Source organism: Brachypodium distachyon, chromosome 4, assembly GCF_000005505.3.
Source record: "Brachypodium distachyon strain Bd21 chromosome 4, Brachypodium_distachyon_v3.0, whole genome shotgun sequence".
Taxonomy (NCBI): domain Eukaryota; kingdom Viridiplantae; phylum Streptophyta; class Magnoliopsida; order Poales; family Poaceae; genus Brachypodium; species Brachypodium distachyon.
The window spans coordinates 30,679,853-30,700,213 of record NC_016134.3 but is presented as its reverse complement, the minus strand read 5'-3'; the positions used below and the strand labels follow the sequence as shown (position 1 = coordinate 30,700,213).

The following is a 20,361-nucleotide window of genomic DNA, read 5'->3' as shown; positions in this document are numbered from 1 at the left end:
CCCGAGGAGCAACGGACAGGCGGAGCGAGCCAACGCAGAGGTTCTGCGGGGGCTCAAGACGAGAACCTTTGACAAGCTCAAAGGCCACGGGAAGCACTGGATCGAAGAACTCCAGCCCGTGCTGTGGTCCGTCCGGACCACACCTAGTCGGGCAACGGGCGAAACTCCTTTCGCCCTTGTCTACGGGGCAGAAGCGGTGCTGCCCCTCGAGCTCAAGTACGGATCTCCCCGAGTACGCGGGTACGGCGACGCCAGCCAACACGAGCAAAGGGTCGACGATCTAAACTTCATCGAAGAGCTTCGGTGTCGGGCTGCTGTGCGAGCCGCGCGCTACCAACAGGGACTCCGTCGTTATCACGACAGACGAGTGCGTCCCCGGGGGCTCAAGAACGGAGACCTTGTCCTGCGTCGGATACAAGGAACGAAGGCCGGGAACAAGTTGACTCCGAAATGGGAGGGGCCCTTCCGGGTAGTGCAGGTGACCAGGCCGGGGGCTGTCCGCCTGGAAACCGAAGACGGCTTGCCGGTGCCCAATAGCTGGAATATTGAACACTTGCACAAGTTCTACCCATGAAGCAGCGGAGCCCGACCCTCAGGTGATGCCTCCGATGCATACCTGTCGAACTAGTGTAACCGGGCAGCCCCCGTGTGTAAACCGCTAGTTAACTGTGAATAAAGATAGGTGTTTCACCCCTGAGCTTTGTTCTTGCCTTGTTCATTCGCTTGTTTTCCCCCTCTTGCCTCCTGCTTTAAATGCACAAAGGTGTCTTTCCCTACTTGGTTGTGAGCAAGGGGCTGCCATGGCCCCGAAACGAAAACCCGTTGCCGGATCGTTCCGGCACTGGACATGCCGTTGCCGGGCTTCCCGCAACGTGCATCACTGGACATGCCGTTGGCGGCCTTCCCGCAAGGTGCATCACTGGTCGTGCCGTTGGCGGGCTTCCCGCAACGTGCACCACTAGGCGTGCGGTTGCTCGCCCTCCCGCCGCCTGCACCGCGCAGTGGCTGTGCCCGGGAAGGAAACGCTCACATCCAAGTTTGGCATCGACCCCTTTGTGCCGGGGGCTGGGAAGCAGGAGAGATGAGATTTATCTGATTTACCTATGTTACTTGTTTTCGTAAATTTCAAAAAAATTTCAGCACCTCGGATCTGGTAAGAGTCTAACCTGCAGGAAAGGGAGGAATCTTGTACACTGTGGTGCCCATGAGCTGCTCACGGGACGCACCATACACCGGTGCCTTCTGGTGCCGGAGGACCGCAACACAAGGGGTTCACCGCACTCCGAGGCTTCTGGGTTGTCGGCTGGCCGCCACGTGTGCCGTGGTTACCCGGTAAGCATGGCGGCGGAAACTGCGCCGCGTTCAGGGAAAAGGCGCCACGGTGCCGCGCGGATCCTTCGCGCGCGGTGGCAAGCCCCCCCCCCCCCCCCCCCCGTGTCTATAAAAGGCGCGCCCCAACCACGGAATTGCTCAGAGCGAAGCCGGGTTCGGGGCCGTGAAAGCAGGTGGTGCGACGGAGGCGCGGAGGTGGTGCTTCCTGCCGGCGCCTAGCGCCGCCATCGCTCCCCTGCCGCACCACCCCATCGAGCCCACCCCGAGGGGCGCCGCAGAGGCACGGGGGTAGTGCGTGCCATCGGCGTCCCACACCGACAGGTGCACTGCCGTTGTGCCCCTGCTGCGCTTCCTCAAAGGGGCGGTTCCGAGGCGAGGGTCGCCGCAGAGGCACTGTGGCGGTGCGTTCCGTCCGCGTCCGGCGCTGACGGGGTGCATTGCCACAGTGCCCTTGTTGCCCCCCTCCGTAGGACACCTCCGCAAGGAGCAGGGTCGACCGCGGAGACTCTATGGTAGCGCGTGCCATCCGTGCCTTGTGCCGGCGGGTGCACTACCACAGAGACCCGGCCGCATTCCCTTTGAGAGAGTCTTTTTCGGGCGCGGGTCGTTGCGAGGACGCTGTGATGGCGCCGGTGCCGGCGCTCGTCGCTCGTTCTGGCCCATCACCGCGTCCTTGCCGCGGCCCTCGAGCAGTTTAGCTCCCGGGTAACAAGGGTCGTCGCATCCCTTGGGGCGAGTCCCCTAGAGAAAACCCAGGTCTCCCCAGCTGCGGGGGATGTCGCTGGAAGGCTATAACTTCCTCGTCACCCGTACCCGCCGTTCGGGGTGTGGCGAAGCCGGCGCCGAGGACGTTATAGCCGTCTCGCGGCTGCTCCCGGAGCGGAGCCCTCCTAAGCCAGGGTTCGTCCCTGAAGGCCAGGGTCCGCCCCTGAGGGCGAGGGTTGCCGCGTGAGCGTGGTGGGAGCATCGTCGGCGGCGGTTGCTGCCGGCGGCGATCCTGCCCCCGCGTTCCTGCCGCATCCCTCCGAGATCGTTTCCCCTGAACAGGTACCCCGGATGGTTTCCAGCGAGGTGGCGCCTCGTTTGCACTCTACCGCAGAGCATCGCGGAACGTTGGACCAAACGGAAAAGCTAAGTATCTGAACATGAACGCTGAATTCGCTAAGAGCTGAACGAAACTGAGCACTGCCCCGCTGGGTGCGGCCCCGGATCCCGCGCGTAGCCGGAGTGTTAGAAGGGACGCTTGCGGGGGGAGTGCGCTCCCCGTGTGGCTCCCGGGTCCGCCCCAGGAGGACACGGCTTGCGGGGGGTTACCCCGCAAGCGGAGTGACTCCCCGCTACCGCTTGGCCCCAGGTCTGCACCGCGGGTCCGTCCCTGGTCTGGTCAAGGGTGAGGCGTGCGCGAGTCCCCCCGCAACACAAGGCAAGATACGCACCGGCTATGGGAACCACCCCGCGAGGCGGCCTCGGGAATAAAGGACAAAATTGAGCAAACTAACAAGCTTTATTGACTAGGTGTCGAGTGGTTACATGGACTAACCAAAAGGTCATTGTCCAAACGGCGCTAAGCGCCATACTTGTAGGTAAAGCAAACAAGAAAGAGGTACAGGGGAAGCAACGAGTATAGCCAGGGGCCACGGCAGCTAGCTGTCGTCGTCTTCGCTCGGGGGGTTGACGGGGGGTTCAGGCTCCGGCTTCATCTGCATCCGCTCGACGACCTCGTCGACGAACTCGCGCACTGCCTGGGTGTGCGTGGGCTCGTCCTCGCTGTCGGACCAAGCGTCCAGCCGGGACTCGAATGGGAATTCTGGGTCCCGGAGATGAATCCGCGGGAGGATTGTCCCGGCAACCTCCCGGGCGCAGTTGGCGACTTCGTTGGCGCCGTACTTGGCGATCCCGACGTCGAGCACCCCGAGCTTCCCCAACAAGTCGGAGAAGAAGGGGATCAGCATCGTGACGTCCGTGCCGTCCACCTCCGCCGCCTGCAGCTCGAAGTTGGGCAGCAAGTCGCGCAGCGACCCGGCGATCTTCGCCAGCTTCTCCGTCTCGAGCTGCCGCTGCCCGATCAGCGTGCTATGATGGAGTCGGGCGTCTTGCGCGGCCTTCTTGGCCTTGCTGACGCGGCCCTCCAGCTTCGCAAGCTCTAAGGCCTGGGCCGCGGTTGCCTCGCCGGCCTTGGCGAGCTCTTCCCGGACGGCGGCCAACTCATCCTCAAGCCCGGCCGCTTTGCCTTTAACCGAGTTGAGCTCGGCCTCGTGCTGAGTCGCCGCTCTCGTCGCGCCCTCGGCGGCCTTGACATGCACCTCCAGCCGGACGCGGAGGCCTTCGATCTCGCCACGGTAGTTGGCGATCAGCTCGCTCTTCTCGTCCAGCCGCGCCTGGGCCGTCGCGAGCACCTCGGCATGTTCCTTCCGGGAAGCTTCTAGGGTCCTTGGAGCTCCGTGCGCTGGACCTCCAGTTGCCGACGGAGCTCGGTCTCCGGGACTACCGGCTCCCGAGCAGCCTCCAGGGCTTGCCGGGCCAGCCGCGCCTCCTCTTCGGCGAGGCGCGTCTCCTCGCGCAGCCGGGAGAGTTCGCGCCGCTCTCTCTCGACGGCCTCCCACACCTCGCCGAGTTGATTCTTGGCGGCGGTGTGGCGCTCCCTCACCTCGTTGTAGGAGGTGACGAAGGCGAACTCCTGGTCCCGGACGGCGTCCAGGAACCGGTGCCCCCGCTCGAAGACGCTCGAATCCCAGGTAAAATAATTCCAAGCGACCCCGGCGAGGGTGCCCAGGTCGGTGCCGGGGAGAGCCCCTGAGGATGACGAAGCCCCAACTGCTGAAGTGGAGCTGGGCGCGGGGTCGCCAACTTGCTCCCTGGGATCTTGCCGTCCTTCCCCGACAATTTCCCCCGCGCCCAGGCTCCGGGACACCGGGGTTGGAGAGGGTTCCCTGCTTCCGGCGGGGGTCGTCCCCGGCTGGACGGCGGGTGAGCCCGAGCCGGCCACGTCCCCGGCTTCTGGCGCGTCACCGGGTGCCGCGGCGGCGGCGGCGGTCCCCACTGTTGCCGCTGTGTCCGTCGCGGTGGGGGCGGACACGGGAGCCGTTTCTGACTCCACCTCCGCCCCCGTGGCCCCGACGACCGTGTCAGGGTCGACCACGGCCGCGCCCGTTCCGGGGCGGGCGCGCTTGTGCCTGCACCCGTGGAGAAGCATGAGGGTCGGCGATGGTTGGTGTTATCGAATGCGAATAGGGGCGACCAGGGCAGTTACCTTGTGCGGACGTTGGGCTTGCCGGTGCAGCCTCCGCTACCTCGCCTGCGCCAGCAGGAGCGTCCAAGGGTCGTGCCGCGGGCGAGCTGCCGCTTGCTGCAGGAAGAGAAGGCATGTTTGAGATTTTGGCTAACAGGAATTGCAGTTGCAGGGAATCGACGAAGACATACCTGGTGCCAGCCCTGTCTCCGCTTGGGCTCGGTCGCCAAGGGGCGCGCCAGTGCCGACGCGGGCCCACGAGGCAGCGGGGTCGGTGGCGCCGCCAGCGTCCGCGCGCGTCCTCTTGCTTGGCGAGCCGGTCGGGGAATCATTCCTCGCCCTCTTGCTGGCGCCCGCCGGCGAGGAGGACTTCGGAGGGTTGCGCCGGAGCATGAAGCCCCGGAAGACCCCCCGGGCGGGTGACGCTGTGGGCGCCCGCGGTGTCGTCGTGACCCGGAGAGCTCCAGGTGTCGATGGCGATGCCGCCGCGCCGCCGGGCGCCAAGCTCGCGGAGGCCCTTGCTACCGGAGCGAAGGCCGTCGCCGGGGCGCCGAAGGCCCCCGCAGGTGCTGACGTTGCCGGGGTGCCTATCCTGCCAGCCGATCTGGGGCACCGGCAGCCCCGTCGGCGGCTGGATGAACTACTGGGGGTCCTCCACTCGGACCCAGCACTAGTCGCCCCGCCATTCTTTTTCGATCTTCTTCCCCGACCGGACGATGAACTCCGACTTCATCTGGTCGCGGGCACGGAAAACCACCGCCGACGACATCGCCTTCGCATTGTCGATGCGCGGGTAAAAGTAATGCCGGAAGAGCCCCACCGACGGCATCACCCCCACGAACGCCTCACAGAGGAACTGGAAGGTGGCGAGGAGGAAGAGCGAGGTGGGGTGGAGCTGCGCCACCCGCAGCTGATAGGACTCCATCAGCGCGTGGAGGAACAGAGAGAAGGCGGCACCATGCCGCAGAGGAGGAAGCGCACGAACACCCGGAAGTCGTTATCCTGGTGTTCGACGCCCGCCGGGAAGATCCGCGTCTCCCCGTGCTCGTTGAAGGTGGAGGCGACGGCGTGCCGGAGCTTCCCCAGCGCCTCGCCGTTGTAGCCGGGGCGGAAGAAGGCTACTTTCGCGCGCATCTCCCGCCTCTTCTGGTCCTTGGCGGCAGCCGCTTTGAGTGCCGCCTCGATCTTGCTGGTCGCGGGCTTCTTCGAAGACTGGACCTCCTTCCCCTTTCTGGTGGTGGGGGGCGCCATGAGGAGCGAGGGTGGAAGCTGGCAAGAGCGCAGGGATGCGAGATGTGGAAGAGGATGGAGGCGAAAGGGCAAAGTGTTGCTCCCCGTTGCCAACAGTGGAAGCTTTACGCCCGGTCGTTTGGTAACGGCCGGTTCTGTACCCTACGGGTGCGCGGGGATAACTCCTAATCACTGGGAGTAATGCGCAGAGTGGCCATAACTACCCCATTTAGGGGGGGGGATTAGGGCGAAAATCTCGCGCCCACTACTCCGCTTTTGGCGGTGCCGTACACGAGGCAGCGAAGGGACGCGGGCCCGCAACTGATCGGGGGCCCATGCATCGGTTAAGGGCGTAGCCCGGCAACCGGCTAGGAAGAGACCCTTCCGGCGACAGGTGATGCCGGCCCACGCCCGGGGACTACTGTCGCACCAGTGGCACCCGGGGTACCACCGCTGCGCGACGCGTGGCCCCCTCCCCCGGGTTCCCGGGAAGGTCTCATCCCGGGGAGCGCCAACGAGCTTCCCGGCAAGCTACCAGCCTGAAATGGGCTAGCGGGGCTTCCAGGAATATTCCTGATTAGGCACCTCCCGGGAAGCTGGTTCCCAGGAGGAGGTTCCCGGGCGCGCTGGGCTCGGGTGCTTCCCGGGCCGACTTGCGGGGGCTGGAGGCTCCTGGACGCGTGCCCCTGCCTCGGATCGTGGGGCCCACTGGACAACGCCACACGGGCGCGTGGCGGGCGCGGAACGCGCGGTCCCACCAAGGCAAGGAGTAAGGCGCGCGGCTCAGTAAACGAGCCGACTGACGGGTAGTTACCCGTCGGGTTGAAGGAACAGTGGTTGTCCAATCCTACCCTAGGGTCTTAGGCCCCTAGCAGCGGAGGTGGCACCCATGCATGCCTACAACTCACCAGGGAGAGTTGCATGCCTCCCCGTTGGACACTTGTAGCCCATGCACCGTGGCACATGTGGCATCCCCTTGTGTATAAAAGGAGGACCCATGCCAACGGTCTAGAGGGAGAGAGAGGGTTGACGGGTTAGTCAATTGGTCAGTTAATTGGTTCGGACGAAGCTCGCTCGATAGATGCTTAGTGGCTCCGGTAGGTAGCCAGCAGAGAGCGGTGAGGAGTGCCTAGCCACTGAGAGAAAGCCCAGGAGCTTGCCTGGCAACCTGTAAACATTTGATCCGTAATCAATATCAGCTCAGACAGGCAGGACGTAGGGTTTTACACCTCCGGGTGGCCCGAACCTGGGTAAAAATCGTGCGTACGTCTGTTCTTGGACTAGCGCGTACCCCTAGCACTTTGCCTCGCCGGCCCAGTAGGGCCTCGTCGGCCGTGCCAGCGATCATCTGGTCTCCACCCCAGACGCCCCTACCGAACCTGAAAGGGGGACGTGGCTGCATGCCCCCGGTGTCGGAGCACCGAGCGACGACACGTTGGCGGGCTTCCCGCAGCGTGCATCGCGGGACATGCCGTTGGCGGGCCGTACCGAGTCTTATCACGCCAGGGAGAAGTGGCATATAAGTTGGACCTACCAGAAACTTTGGAAAGCGTCCATAACGTGTTCCACGTATCGCAACTGAAGAAGTTTCACCCCGACATGGCCGACACCCCGTTGAGGGATACTGTTCCGCTTGAGGAGGTCCAGTTGCCGAGTGACCTCACCTATCAGGAAAAACCAATTCGGATTTTGGATACCGCAGAAAGGCATACCCGCTTCAAGACTATAAAGTTCTGCAAAGTGCAATGGGATCATCACACCGAGGAGAAAGCCACCTGGGAACGTGAAGACGATCTTCGAGAAGACCACCCACACCTCTTTGCTAGCCAACCAGAATCTCGGGGACGAGATTCATCTTAAGGGGGTTAGGTCTGTAACATCTCAATTTTCCCCAAACTTTGCCTCATGCATCTGCACTCATGAGCATCATACCATTTATACACTTGAGCACCTTTAAACCAAAGATTTAAATTTTAAAACCTTTTATTAAGCCTTTTCGCCTTTTTAAATTTCCCCTTTGCATCTTTTTGGAATTTTCAACCCATGGGGTTGAAAAATATAGAAAGGGGTTTAATGCAATAAGATGAGCTACCCCATAATTTTTGGGATTTATTTTGGAATTGAAAAACTATTTTGTTTCTAAATATTATTGCACTAGAGGCAATTATATAAGCAAAACTGTTTTTAATAATTTACTTTTGGAAGAAATCAAGTCCCAGATGCTATGGCATTAAAGGATATGATTTTACAAATTTTCTGGAATTTATTTGAGTCCATTTGGAGTTCAAAATAAATTGTTATAAAGGAAAAACTGAAAAAGAAAAAGAGAAAAGAAAAGAACAAAAAAAAAGAAAATGGACCGGCCCGGCCAACCTGGGCCGAACCGGCCCAGTCAACCCCACGCGCTCGCTGCCGCTCGCCGGCCCAGCCAGCCCAGCCAGCCGCCGCCCGCAGCCAACGGTCGCTGACCGGTGGTGCCCACCTGTCAGTCGTCTTCAAGCTTTGTCCGTGAATCCAGCGTGCGCCGCCATTAAGTCTCGTCTTCAATTCGCAATTTAGGGCGCGTGTTTAAGCCTCTCTCTCGCGTCACTGTAAAAGGGGCACCCACCTTTCTCTTTTCCCCCACACCCCCTCACTCCACTTGCGCTCACGCCGCCGGAATTCCTCGCCGGAATTACGTCGGCCGCCGGCCGTTCTTCGCTCGCCGTCATCACCTCGGTGAGCTACAGAGCCCGAACCCTTCAATTTCTTCTTCCTCTCTTCTTTGCGCACATTTTGACGCGCCCCGTTCTTTGTTTCAAGCCCCCTAGCGCCTGACGCTGTTTGGCCGGAGTTCACCGACGTCGCCGCCGCTTTCCGCCGTCCTAGACGTCACCATCGTCCCCACCGAGGAGCGCCGACCGCGTCATCTTCCTCGCCTCGTCGCGCCGCCCACGCCGAACCCTTCCGCGAGCTCAAGGAGCACCGGAGCCGCCGGAGCCGCCGTCTCCCGAGCCGCCGCCGCCGCCGGAGGTGAGGCCGGAACCTCCACGTCCGTCCGATGTGCATCAGTTTGTTTTCAGCTTTGGACAACTGAAACAGGACCAAGTGACATAATGCTTACCTTTGAACGTTATCACTTAAAAATTTAGTTAAAATTATTTTGGACAATTTATCCACTCTTAAAATTTTTTAAATGCACCCCCTATCCATTGGAACCGGGATAAATATTAAATGGTATAAAAAAATGGATGTATCACAAAAATTAGATTAATCTAGCTTAAAATGGATTAAACTAGCTTTGTGTAATGATTTCCTTTTCTCTACACCATGAACATGATCCTAACTTTTCATCACATAGATTTAAATCACTAAACAAATTATTTGTGACAGAAACCAAATTTAGGATTGCATCATGTGCATGGCATCATGGCATATTTTATTTGATTGCTTGTATGCCTTGTATGGTTGTTTATTTTTGCTATACGTTTGATTGTTTGATTGTTCGGAATGCGAACCCTGTCTTTGTGAAGAGTGTGAGAACAGCAACAACTTTGGACAAGGCAAATTCATCTTGATCATGAATCACCTACTATCGCACTTATTTTAATCATTTATGCATTAGCATTGTTTATAGAATTGCATTAGGATTAAATTATCGTATTTATGCTAGCTATGTTGTCCTAATAGAATAGATTTTCCTCACCGTCATATCCCCGCCAATAGCCATTGTTCGTAGTTACGCTTAGCCGTGCTATGTAAATATACGTGGGAGGGAACCACTTCATTCTAGAAATATTGTTGATGTAAATTGTTATTTTCAAGTATGGCTAAAAACAACTACTAATGAACCATCCTGGGTGGGCGGCTTTGAGTACTATGGTTGTGCGCGACATCAGGTCCAATTCTATGGGGCCCGCTGAGTCGTCTCTTCGTGGATTCGGGAGCGTCCATGGTCGTCTCTCCCGTGGATACGGTCGCAAATGTGCAATGCCACCCAGGGTAACCAGAGGCTGAATTGGATTCCTATTTAAATAGCTTCCAGTACAACCACATGCTATATGGGCTCTAGCGAGAATAGAGTATGTTGTATGAACCTAGACCCGAAGAATTGTAATGATGTAGCAGTGTAGGTGGAGTGTGATTCTCTCGTGGTCTAGGGAATTACTTCTGAAAATCTCGTAATCGACGCCGTTGCTACACTACCCTGAGGACAGCAAGGGTTAAACCGTCGGTTTCTTGTGGAGAATGTGTACAACCTCTCGAGAGTGTCAAAACTAAGTACTTAGCGGTGTCCCCGGTTATGGATGAATCATGAGCAGTTAGATGTGGAAACTAAGTAAGGTCTCACTCATTCAAATTTCTGAATAAAACGAATGGTTTAAACTTGGGTTAGGAGCATTGATGTGTCTGCCCAATGTCGTTAGTTTTAATAGGAGCATCGGTGTGTCTACCCCATGTCCATTAGATTATCTTACTGTAAAATTCAATTGTAGTAGGATAAAGTTTATTTTAATTGCTTCGACGCCAAAAAGTCTAAACTCCACATAGCCAATATTGCATATAATTGATAGGATATGTTATAGACTCCAGTGAACTTGCCAATACATTCAATGTATTGATCCTAGTGGCTGCAACCTTTAAATTGTTGCAGGAAATTCCGACGATGAGTAAGGTTACGTTGTTGGGTCACGAGCCTGCATTCCAACATGGGCTCTCTGTGGCATTGAAATGGCTCTACTTTTACTTCGCTTTCCGCTGTTGAACAATTTATGTTATTTTTAAATGCTAACCCGAGTGGTTATGCAAAGTTGTAAGTATTATGATGTCCTGGATGATGACGTTGTAATAAAATTACTTGACCTTTGTTTCTCGATATTACGTCTTGAACTGTGTGTGCTAGTGAGTCGATCCAGGGACTAGCACTATAAGCACAAAGATCAAACCCTGTACGGGGGCGGTCTCTTCAGAGGTGTGGCTGGCGGGGAGGGAGGGGGGAGGCGGGGCCGGCGACCGGGGAGGGAGGGGTAAGGCGGGGCCGGTGGGGGATGGGGGAGGCAGGGGCCGGTGGGGACGGAGGCAGGGCCAGCGGGGAGATGGGGGGAGTCGGGGGCGGCGGGAGCCGACGGGGAGGGAAGCGGGGCCGGCGGGGAGAGGGAGGGGAGTCGGGGGCGTCAGGGGCGCCACGGGGAGGGGGGGAGGCCGGATCTGGCCTTGGAGGAGGCGGATATGGCCGAGGGGCGAGGGGCGGGGGCGGCGGCGGCGGCGAGGGATGGCGGCGGCGTTCGGACGCGAGAGAGAGCGGGCAAAGAAGACTGCGCAAGAGATAGAGAGAGAAAGAGGGGGGGAGAGGTTTTTGGTATTTTTTTAAGCGCGCTTTGCCGGCTGGCCACAAAAAAGCCGCCGGCAAATATCCCTTTGCTGACAGCCTGACAAAAAGCCGCCGGCAATGAAACTTTTGCCGGCGGCCCACAAAAAGCCGCTAGCAAATAATTTTTCCATTTTTTTCCAGTTTTTATTTTAATTATTCACTAAACACTGGGGTTTTCCTGTCACTTTAGACTTCCTTTTTGTTCTATTAGGACATTTGAACATGAAAAAGCCAAAAATCTACCCGATTTCTTAAAGAATTCTGCTCCGTCCGTCCGAATTACGACTCCCCCCCTCCCTAAGTCTGGAACTTCCGTGCGGGTTAGTCTAGTTTGTGAAGGAAGTGCAACCTCAGATACTTGGATTGTGTTTTTCTCTTAACACCATCTCTATGTACCCATTTGATGACATCATCCAAGATTTGAAGTTTTCTAGACCATTCGTCGTGTGATTTGAGGCATCGCCCCCTCCTGCGCGCATCGTGGCGTCTATGGGGTAGCTTTTCACCAAAACATTGGTTTTCCTAATGTTTTGCTCTTACTTAGTGTTCTATTGCCACATGGGCACATGTAAATCAAAAAATCTACCCCAAGGCCTCACAGAATTCTTCTCCCTCGGTCCGAATTGCGTGTTTTCCTCACTCTAGGGCTTGGGTTTGAATGTTCCTTAGTGTTTCGTTACTAGCTTTTCACCAAAACTTGGGTTTCCATGTCACTTTACTATATCACAGTGTTGTATTAGGACATGTCAACATGAAAAAGCAAACATCTACGAAGTCCTCAACGGATTTGGCTCCGTCCGACCGAATTGCGAATTTTCCCCCTTTAATTCCAGAACGTTCGTGCGGGTTAGTCTAGTTTATGAAGTATCACTACTCCAGAAACCCCTCCAGTGGCAGTCAAAAAATGGGGTTGGTGGCGGTGATCACGCCCGCCACCAACTCTGCGTCACTGGAGATTTTGGCACCGGTGGCCCAAGCGGGTCAACCTGGCACTCGGTGCCGGAGCATGAGGTGCTCTTATTCCCTTGCGGGGACAGATCCGATGCGGGTGGGGTTGGTTGGATGGGCGCCTCCAGGAAAACACCGTGATCGATGAAGTTGTCGACGTCACGCTGATCCCTTGCAAGCCGCATCAGCTTCCTGAGCTCCTCCCTCGCCAACACCCGGATCTTCTCATCTAGGTCCGCTGAGCTCTGTTCTTTGCTGGACGCCCTTATGCGTTTGCGGGAACCTTGCTCTTTTGCCATCTGCCTGTGAAAGGGCCCGGAACCGACACCTCGCATATGGCCCCCGTGCTCATTTCGTTGCAGAGCGTAGCTGATGGCATCATCCCACTGTTAGTTGATAGACGAGTGGGAGCCATCCGACTCCCACTCTACCATTGCACCCTGTATACAAAAAACAACATGCTCGGTGTTAATGTTATATGTGAGTATAAGAAGCCCAACCGATAAAACAAGATGTCAGGACGAGGCCTTACGAGTGCAGCCTCTTGCTTCTCTGACATAGGCTTCAGGCCCGCCCACTGATTTGCGTTCATGGACGACCGCATCCATTTGCTAGAGCGCTCACGGTGAAGCAAAGTTGGGACCCTCGGCTGTATACCGGCTTGGTCCAATGCGGCGTCCTCCTTCGCCCACACCTTCTCCTTTCCGGGGCGTCCACGACTGCCGAGGCGGTGGTCAAAGGGCCTTTTCTCACGAAGCTCCTTGTACCATTTTTGGCTGGCCTTGAATTCATCTGAGCTGACCCACTCCTTGAACCTCTCCCAGTCCTCCTCCGAGATCCCCTTCCAGTGCTTGTTCACCTCTGTCTTCCAGTCTTTGCCGATGAACTTCCGGCAGTTATACTGCCACGTGCTCTGGACCTTCCTCATGACTTGGTGCATCCGCCACTCCAACCATCTCCTGATCTCATCATTGGCAGGCACGAACCGCTTCCATGCTGCCTCGTAACAGTCCTGCTTCACAGCTTTCGGGACGTCGCTCCATCTTTGATAGATCCGAGCGCGTACCCGTACGATGGCGTTACATGTGTTGGAGAATCTTTCTGCGGCCTCCACCGGTTCCTCCGGGTAGTTTTCTTTGCTCAGCTTCCTTCAAGGAGCAGCTGCTCCTCGGCTCCTTCAAGGAACAGCCGCTCCTTGCTCATGGCAATTTCCGAGCCCGAGGAAGATGCCCTCGCTTCAACGCGAGCCTGAGCTTCCTATCCAACACTTATAAAAGTAATTTAAAAAAACGGAAAATTTCGGCATGACCATTGCTGTAAAACAACAAATAAGTCTACCCGAATGTTATACCTGCATAAAAAAAACTCCCACCCACATATACCCCCTCGGCACGATGGCCGGGCCCACATTCCTCATATCAACCGACACGATGGACGGGATCACATGCATGTATCATTAAACCATAAACGGCAATAACATCAATACTTAACCATAAACAACAATATTTAAACCCTAACTAAACATAAACAGCAACCCTAATTAAAAAAACCAGCAAGGTTCAACCCTAACTAACTGTAGAACTAAACATAAACAACAATATTTAAACCCTAACTGAACATAAACAATAAGATTCAACCCTAATTAAGAAAACAGCAAGATTCAACCCTAATTAACTATAGAACTAAGGACAAACAACAATATTTAAACCCTAACTAAATATAAACAACAATATTTAACCCTAATTTAACGTAATTTAACCCTAATTCAACCCTAATTGAACCTAATTGAACCTTAATTTGACTCACCAGGACAGGGGCTTCGTCAACCGGCGGAGGAGTCGGGGCAGCGGGCATGGTGGTGGCGGGGGTCACGGCCGTGGGGGTGACGGGCGTCGTGGCCGAGGCGGGCACGGCGGGGGCGGCGGAGACGGCCGTGGTCGTGGCGGGGGCGGGGGCCGCGCGGTCGGCGGTGGAGACGGCCGGGGCCTCTTCGGCGTATATATCGTGCGTTCACCATCCTTGTTTTCCTGCGGCGCCTCTTCCTCTATCGGCCACAGCTTCTCCCTTATCTCCATCCACTGCAGATCCTTCCGTGCCTTTGGTCCATCTTTTGACTTGTCTGCGTGGTGCATCATCAAGCCCAACAGGCTGTCGCACACGTTCTTCTCGACATGCATGACGTCTATGGTGTGACGGCTCTGTAAGAACCTCCAGTAAGGCAGGTCCCAGAACACGGACCTCCTCTTGTACATAAGGCCGCCACCACCTGGACCTGCAGCCGGCTGTGCTTTCCCAGCCACGACTTCGAGGTCCCTGACAATTTCGTATACTTCGTGTCCAGTCAGTTCCCTCGGTTTGTGCCGCCTCTCTGCCCTCCCGTTGAAGTTTTTCTTATCATCCCTCCACGGGTCCTTCATCTCCAGCCACTTATGGTGTCCCATGTACACAATCTTTTTTGATTCTGGCAGGAACAACCCGTCTGTCTCGTCCCCGCACTTTGTGCACGCTTTGTACCCAACTGATTCTACAGATGCTGATCGTCCAGCATTTCAACCATCCTGCCAGTTGAAACGTCCTGTACTGGATCCAGGCCACGGTATGTTTCTTCATCAGGCTGGTCGTCAGACTCCATGTTTTCCATCTCAATGCCGCCATCGGCTTCAATGCCATCCTCCCCGTGAGAAGTACACCTTGAATAACCTGACACAAATCCCCGCATGAGCAAGTGCATCTCCACATCCTCTGCCTCGTACAGCTTGCTGTTCCGACATCTCACACAGGGACAACACATCTTATCACCCCCTTTTCTATGCATATCTTCCACGCCGGCATCGACAAAAGTCTTCAGCCGCTCTATCCACTCAACACATAACCTGTCCTCGTACATCAAGGCACGGCCCATCGAGCTACAACACAATTTTTTTTTGAAATAAACAAATCAGCTTGATCAACAAAAATGGAAAATTTCGGCATGACCTTTGCTAAAAAAATAGCATTTTGCACTACGAAATTCGATGCCTGCATCAAAAACAAATTACCCCCACCCACATCGGCACGACGGCCGGTATCACATCACATAAGAAATACACGGCACGAAGGCCAGTGTCAACACACATTTAATATGTTTACACACATAAGAAATACACGGCACGAACACTTACACACATAAGCTTAACCCTAGGGCTAACCTCCAGGGGCTAAGCTCCCCCATACTAGCTATATAGAGAGAGAGCTAGAGAGAGAGCTGCAGAGAGAGAGAGCCAGAGAGAGAGATCTAGAGAGATAGAGGGAGCTCATCCGAGCAAAATTAAAGCGAAAGAGAGAGGGATGATCATCACTAGGGTGAGGGGGAGCTCCAAAGACAGCGGGGGCAGCCTGGGAGAGACGCCGGAGAGAGATCGGGGCCGAATTTCCCGCCGGCGGCCAAGGCACCATTAATGGCCATTTTGCAAAACTGGAGAAGAATAGGAGGAGGAAGAAGCGAGAGGAAGATGGAGGAGAAGGGGGGAGAGCTACCTTCCGGCCGCCGCCATCAAATTTTGGCAGGGCTTCACCGCCGGTGAGAAGCAGAGCCGCAGCTGGTCCAAGACAGACGCGCGAGCTCGAACAGCTTCGCGCTCGTACAGGGGTTATATATAGGGAGGTCTCCAGTGGCGGGCAAATAGAATAACCGCCACTGGTGACCTGCAGCGGCGGGCGGAGACATAAACCGCCACTGGAGGCCTCACCAGTGGCGGGTAAGATTATACCCGCCACTGTTGAGAACTTTAGTCCCACCTCGCTTGTTTACAAACGATCTGACCAACATAAAAGGGATTCAGCCACCCATCCGATCGGTGGCTAACCAATCAACAGTGACTTCCCAGGCCACTGGAGTACGAAACGCGATCAGTTTGGTGCTGCAGCAGTCAAGGAAGGTCACGGATGGCTGAGTAGCTAGCCTATCACGTGCGGACTCACCAATGGCGGTTTTTTCAGGTGCCTGCCATTGCTAACAAATGGGGCATCCGCGAGCAACGCCAGTGGCGGTGATAGCCGCCGCCACTGGTGCTACAGCATCAGTGGCGGTGATTTGTTCCGGTGAACAAAATCACCGCCACTGATGCTGTACCTCCAATGGCTCTTGCTGTATGCAATTTTGAGGTTTAGTCCCATCTCGATTCTTTATGTACGGCCTTCCCAACATAAAAAGGCTTCAGCTGCACCTCTTATCGATCATTGATACCCAATCGTCAGTGTCTTCCCGTTCCGTTGACGGAATATACTGATGACTGGGTATTGTGATCACCTATGGTGATCACTATCTGTGGCAGTTCTTTTGGACGCCCGCCATTGGTAGCTTTTAGGGTTTCCATGGGCAGCGCCAGTGGCGGTGGTTATCACCGCCACTGATGATGGACCACCAGTGGCGGTGACTTTTTTCGGGACACTATTCACCGCCACTGGTGGTGAGGCACCAGTGGCGGTGATAATCACGGCCACTGGTGGCACTCGTGGATGCCTCGAGAGGCCTCCAGTGGCGGTCTGTTTTTTGGTCCGTTTTAACCGCCACTGGAGGGGGACCACGGATGGGGTTTTCTGTAGTAGTGTATGTGCAACCTCAGATACTTGGATTGTGTTTTGTTCTTAACACCACCTTTGTGTACCTATTTGATGACATCATCCAAGATTTCAAGTTCTCTGGACCATTCGTCGTGTGATTTCAGGCATCGCCCTCTCCTGCGGGCCTCGTGGCGTCTACGGGGTAACTTTTCACCAAAACTTGTGTTCTCAAGTCACTTTACTCTACCTTTGTGTTTACTAGCACATGGGGGACATGAAAAACCAAAAAGCTACCCAAGTCCCCAAAGAATTTTGCTCCGTCCATCCGAATTGCGACTTTTCCCCCTTAAGTCTGGAACTTTCGTGCGGGTTCGTCTAGTTCTTGAAGGAAGTGCAACCTCAGATACTTGGATTGTGTTTTCCTCTTAACACCATCTTTATGTACCCATTTGATGACATCATCGAAGATTCCAAGTTCTCTAGACCATCCGTCGTGTGATTTGAGGCATCGCCCCCTCCTGCGGGCCTCGTGGCGTCTATGGGGTAGCTTTTCACCAAAACATTGGTTTTCCTGATGTTTTGCTATTACTTAGTGTTCTATTACCACATGGGCACATGTAAAACAAATAATCTACCCCAAGCCCTCACAGAATTCTTCTCCCTCGGTCTGAATTGCGTGTTTTCCTCACTAGGGTTTGGGTTTTAATGTTCCTTACTGTTTTGTTACTAGCTTTTCACCAAAACTTGGGTTTTCATGTCACTTTACTATATCATAGTGTTGTATTAGGACATGTCAACATGAAAAAGCAAACATCTACCCCATGGACCGACTAAATTATGTCCCGTCGGTCTGAATTGAGACTTTTCCCCTCAAGTGTGGAACATTCATGCACATTCTCTAGTATTGTTTGCAAAGGAAGTGTCACATCAGGGCTATCGATTTGATTTTACCATTAACACACCATTCATTTACATATACATGGCACACCATGCACAACGGGAAAGCCGGGAAACCAATCGTAACCAATTAACTTCCGGCCGCCAGCAAACAGTAATTAGTTTTTTTTATTTTATAAGTGCACATTGGGTTCAATCTAAACAACAATATATATTACTCCATGTGTTTACAATATGGTTGATTTACATCACAAAGAAACAAAAAAAGGAAAAAAAAATGCTTTGCCGGCGGCTATTTATCGGGGCTGCCGGCAAAGAGTTATTTTCTTTTTTTTGTTCGGTTCAATTCGAACTGGGGACTTTTGGAAAAAGTTTAAAAAAAATTGGCCTTTGTTAGCGGCTGTTTATCGAGGCCGCCGGCAATGAGTTAATTTCTTTTTTTTTCGTTCAGTTCAATTCGAACGCGGGACTTTTGGAAAAAAATTATAAAAAATTGGCCTTTGCCGGCGACTGTTTAACGTGGCCGCCGGCAAAGAGTTATTTTCTTTTTTTTTGTTCGGTTCAATTCGAACGAGGGACTTTTGGAAAATAAATAAAAAAAAGTGGCCTTTGCCGGCGGCCGGCCTCCGACATAGGTTTTTTTTTTTAATTCGTACGCGCGCGTCTAAATTTGAATGGCACGCCGCGGGAAAAAAGAATCACTTTGCCGGTGGCATTTTTTGGTGGCCGCCGGCAAAGATAGCTTTTTTTTTTCTTTCACACCGGCCGTTTCGTCGCCGTTAACCTCGCACGCGTGCCCACGTGCAGGATTTGTTTGCCGTGAACCGTCCTTTGCCGACGGCCTATATGAGGATTTGCCGGCAGCCCACCCTATGCCGTGGGCTTTTCTGCCGGCCCACGGCATACTGGCCTCTTTGCCGTCGGCCCGATAGAAAACCGCCGGCCATGTTGCCGCTGGCAATGTGATGTTTTCCCGTAGTGGAAGACGAGGAGAGATCAGATGACCCATCTGCTTTTTGGACCATCTACTAAGTACGTGCGGAGGCTTAAGGGAAAAGTGAGAGCGACACATGGTTGGTAAATAAGGTGAGCGTAGATAGCATTGGTGGTACGAGGTTTGGCATTGATTGTGATTATGCCAGTAAGAATCAAAACTTTAAGAGTAATTATCGTCAGCTGCTGCGCGCTACTGCCAGCTGCCTAATTCGTTCAATTCACCCTTCGTGTTGCTCTCCGGCGGCAAGAAGCGCGAGCTCCTCTGCGGCGTCGGCGAACTGGAGCCTGAGCCGCCCCCCGCCGCGGGACGCGTGGAGCAGCTCCTTCCCCGGGATCACCACCCGTGTCAGCACGAACCTCCCTTCCCCCCTGGACGCCCTGAAGCACACGCTCGGCCGGCCCCCGCGCCCCACCGACCGGATCGCCGGTGGGAACTCCGCCGCCGCCCGAAGCGGCGGAGCCTCCTCCTCCGCCGCCGCCGATTCCTCCTTCCCCTCACTGCCACGGAGAGATTCGTCGTCTTCGTCTCCGACGCCGGTGCCGTCCTTGACCAGGTCGTCCGAGTCCACGGCGCTCTCGGACCCGAGCCCCTCCGTGCAGAGCAGCAGCGACGCCGACGAGAAGCTCTCGCTCCGCCTCACCCCGCCCCCCGCCATGGCGGCGGCGGCGCTCGCCGGCCGCAGCAGCGCGTCCAGCGACGACGAGTCGCTGTCTTTGCCGCTGCTCCTCTTCTCGGCCTCGGCGGCCACGTCCAGCCACGACACCGTCGCGGGATCCGGGTGCGCCGCCGGCGAGTCCGGCTTCTCGCGGAAGTGGAGCTCGCCGAAGAGCTCAGTGAAGGACGCCGGGTCGACGGCCGGCTTCTTCTTCTGCTGCTGGCTGCACGCAGCCAGTACCTCCAGCAGCGTCGGGTTCTTCTTCTCCGGCAACGGCAACGGAGGCGTCTCGAACAGCCGCCGCAGCGCGCCGCCATCCTCCGCCATGTGCGCCATGATCCAACACACTCTGTTGCTCTTCAGATGCAACACAAAGCTGCGATTTTTATTCTTCCGTGACTGTCAGATGTTTGCTCGAGTAATCTCTGACGAAGAGAGGTATTTATAGTACCCAGAGCCAGAGGCCAAATAAATTTGCATCCATTTATTCCCAACAAAAGCCAGATGGTTGCCAATTTGCAATTGCAAATGGAAATTGGAATTGGAATTTCCGTTTCCCCTTTATTTGGCTAGTGGAGCTGGTATATACTACCAGCTGCAACTTGACGGACAGGAAATGGAAACTTGCATCTTGCAGCGTTTGTGAGTGTTCTTCTGAATTCTCAGGCTGCAATGCATGTATGGAACTACATGGATATTAATCTGCAGTGAAGATTTTTTTTTATATTTGAATGCATTGCAGGTTAGATCAGATGTGATGGTGATATTTTCGTAGTGGCAAGAAAGGAATGGAATTCCCGATAAGATCGGCATTCACCTGATCTTGGGGCACGAATCCGGAACCTGTCGATGTAATGGTGCACACTGTGAGCAGAATTCAGACATTTTTTCGCGGTGGTGGAAAACTTCCGAGGAAATGGGATGGTTTTCTCAGGCCACTGATGCTATTGTCACCGAGCATCAGACCAGTGTCAAATGTAACTGAAGACATGAGGAATCTGTTCCACTCATAGACGAGCAGGTGAAAGCTAGATGGAAAATTATGCATTACAGTGAATTTTCTTTCAGAAAATTCTTTTTCTTTGTGGAAACTGGAAAAAAGAACATCTATTGGCGGGTACGATGAATGAAAAGAAGAAAACGGTAGAATAACTTATTTTTTGAAAACTGGAAAATATCGC

General features: G+C 54.9%; 1 protein-coding gene across 1 annotated transcript; it reads right to left on the bottom strand.

The window, feature by feature from the left end:
* Positions 1-18,574: 18,574 nt before the first annotated feature.
* Positions 18,575-19,801, bottom strand: LOC100841366. Its single transcript, XM_003576256.4, has one exon. It carries the CDS (start codon positions 19,514-19,516, stop codon positions 18,743-18,745), a length of 774 nt encoding a protein of 257 aa, XP_003576304.2. The 5' UTR covers positions 19,517-19,801; the 3' UTR covers positions 18,575-18,742.
* Between the last annotated feature and the right edge of the window lie 560 nt (positions 19,802-20,361).

Bases quoted from the DNA above. Each gene is read 5' to 3' on its own strand.
- LOC100841366 (XM_003576256.4), bottom strand. From the start codon at position 19,516: ATGGCGCACATGGCGGAGGATGGCGGCGCGCTGCGGCGGCTGTTCGAG.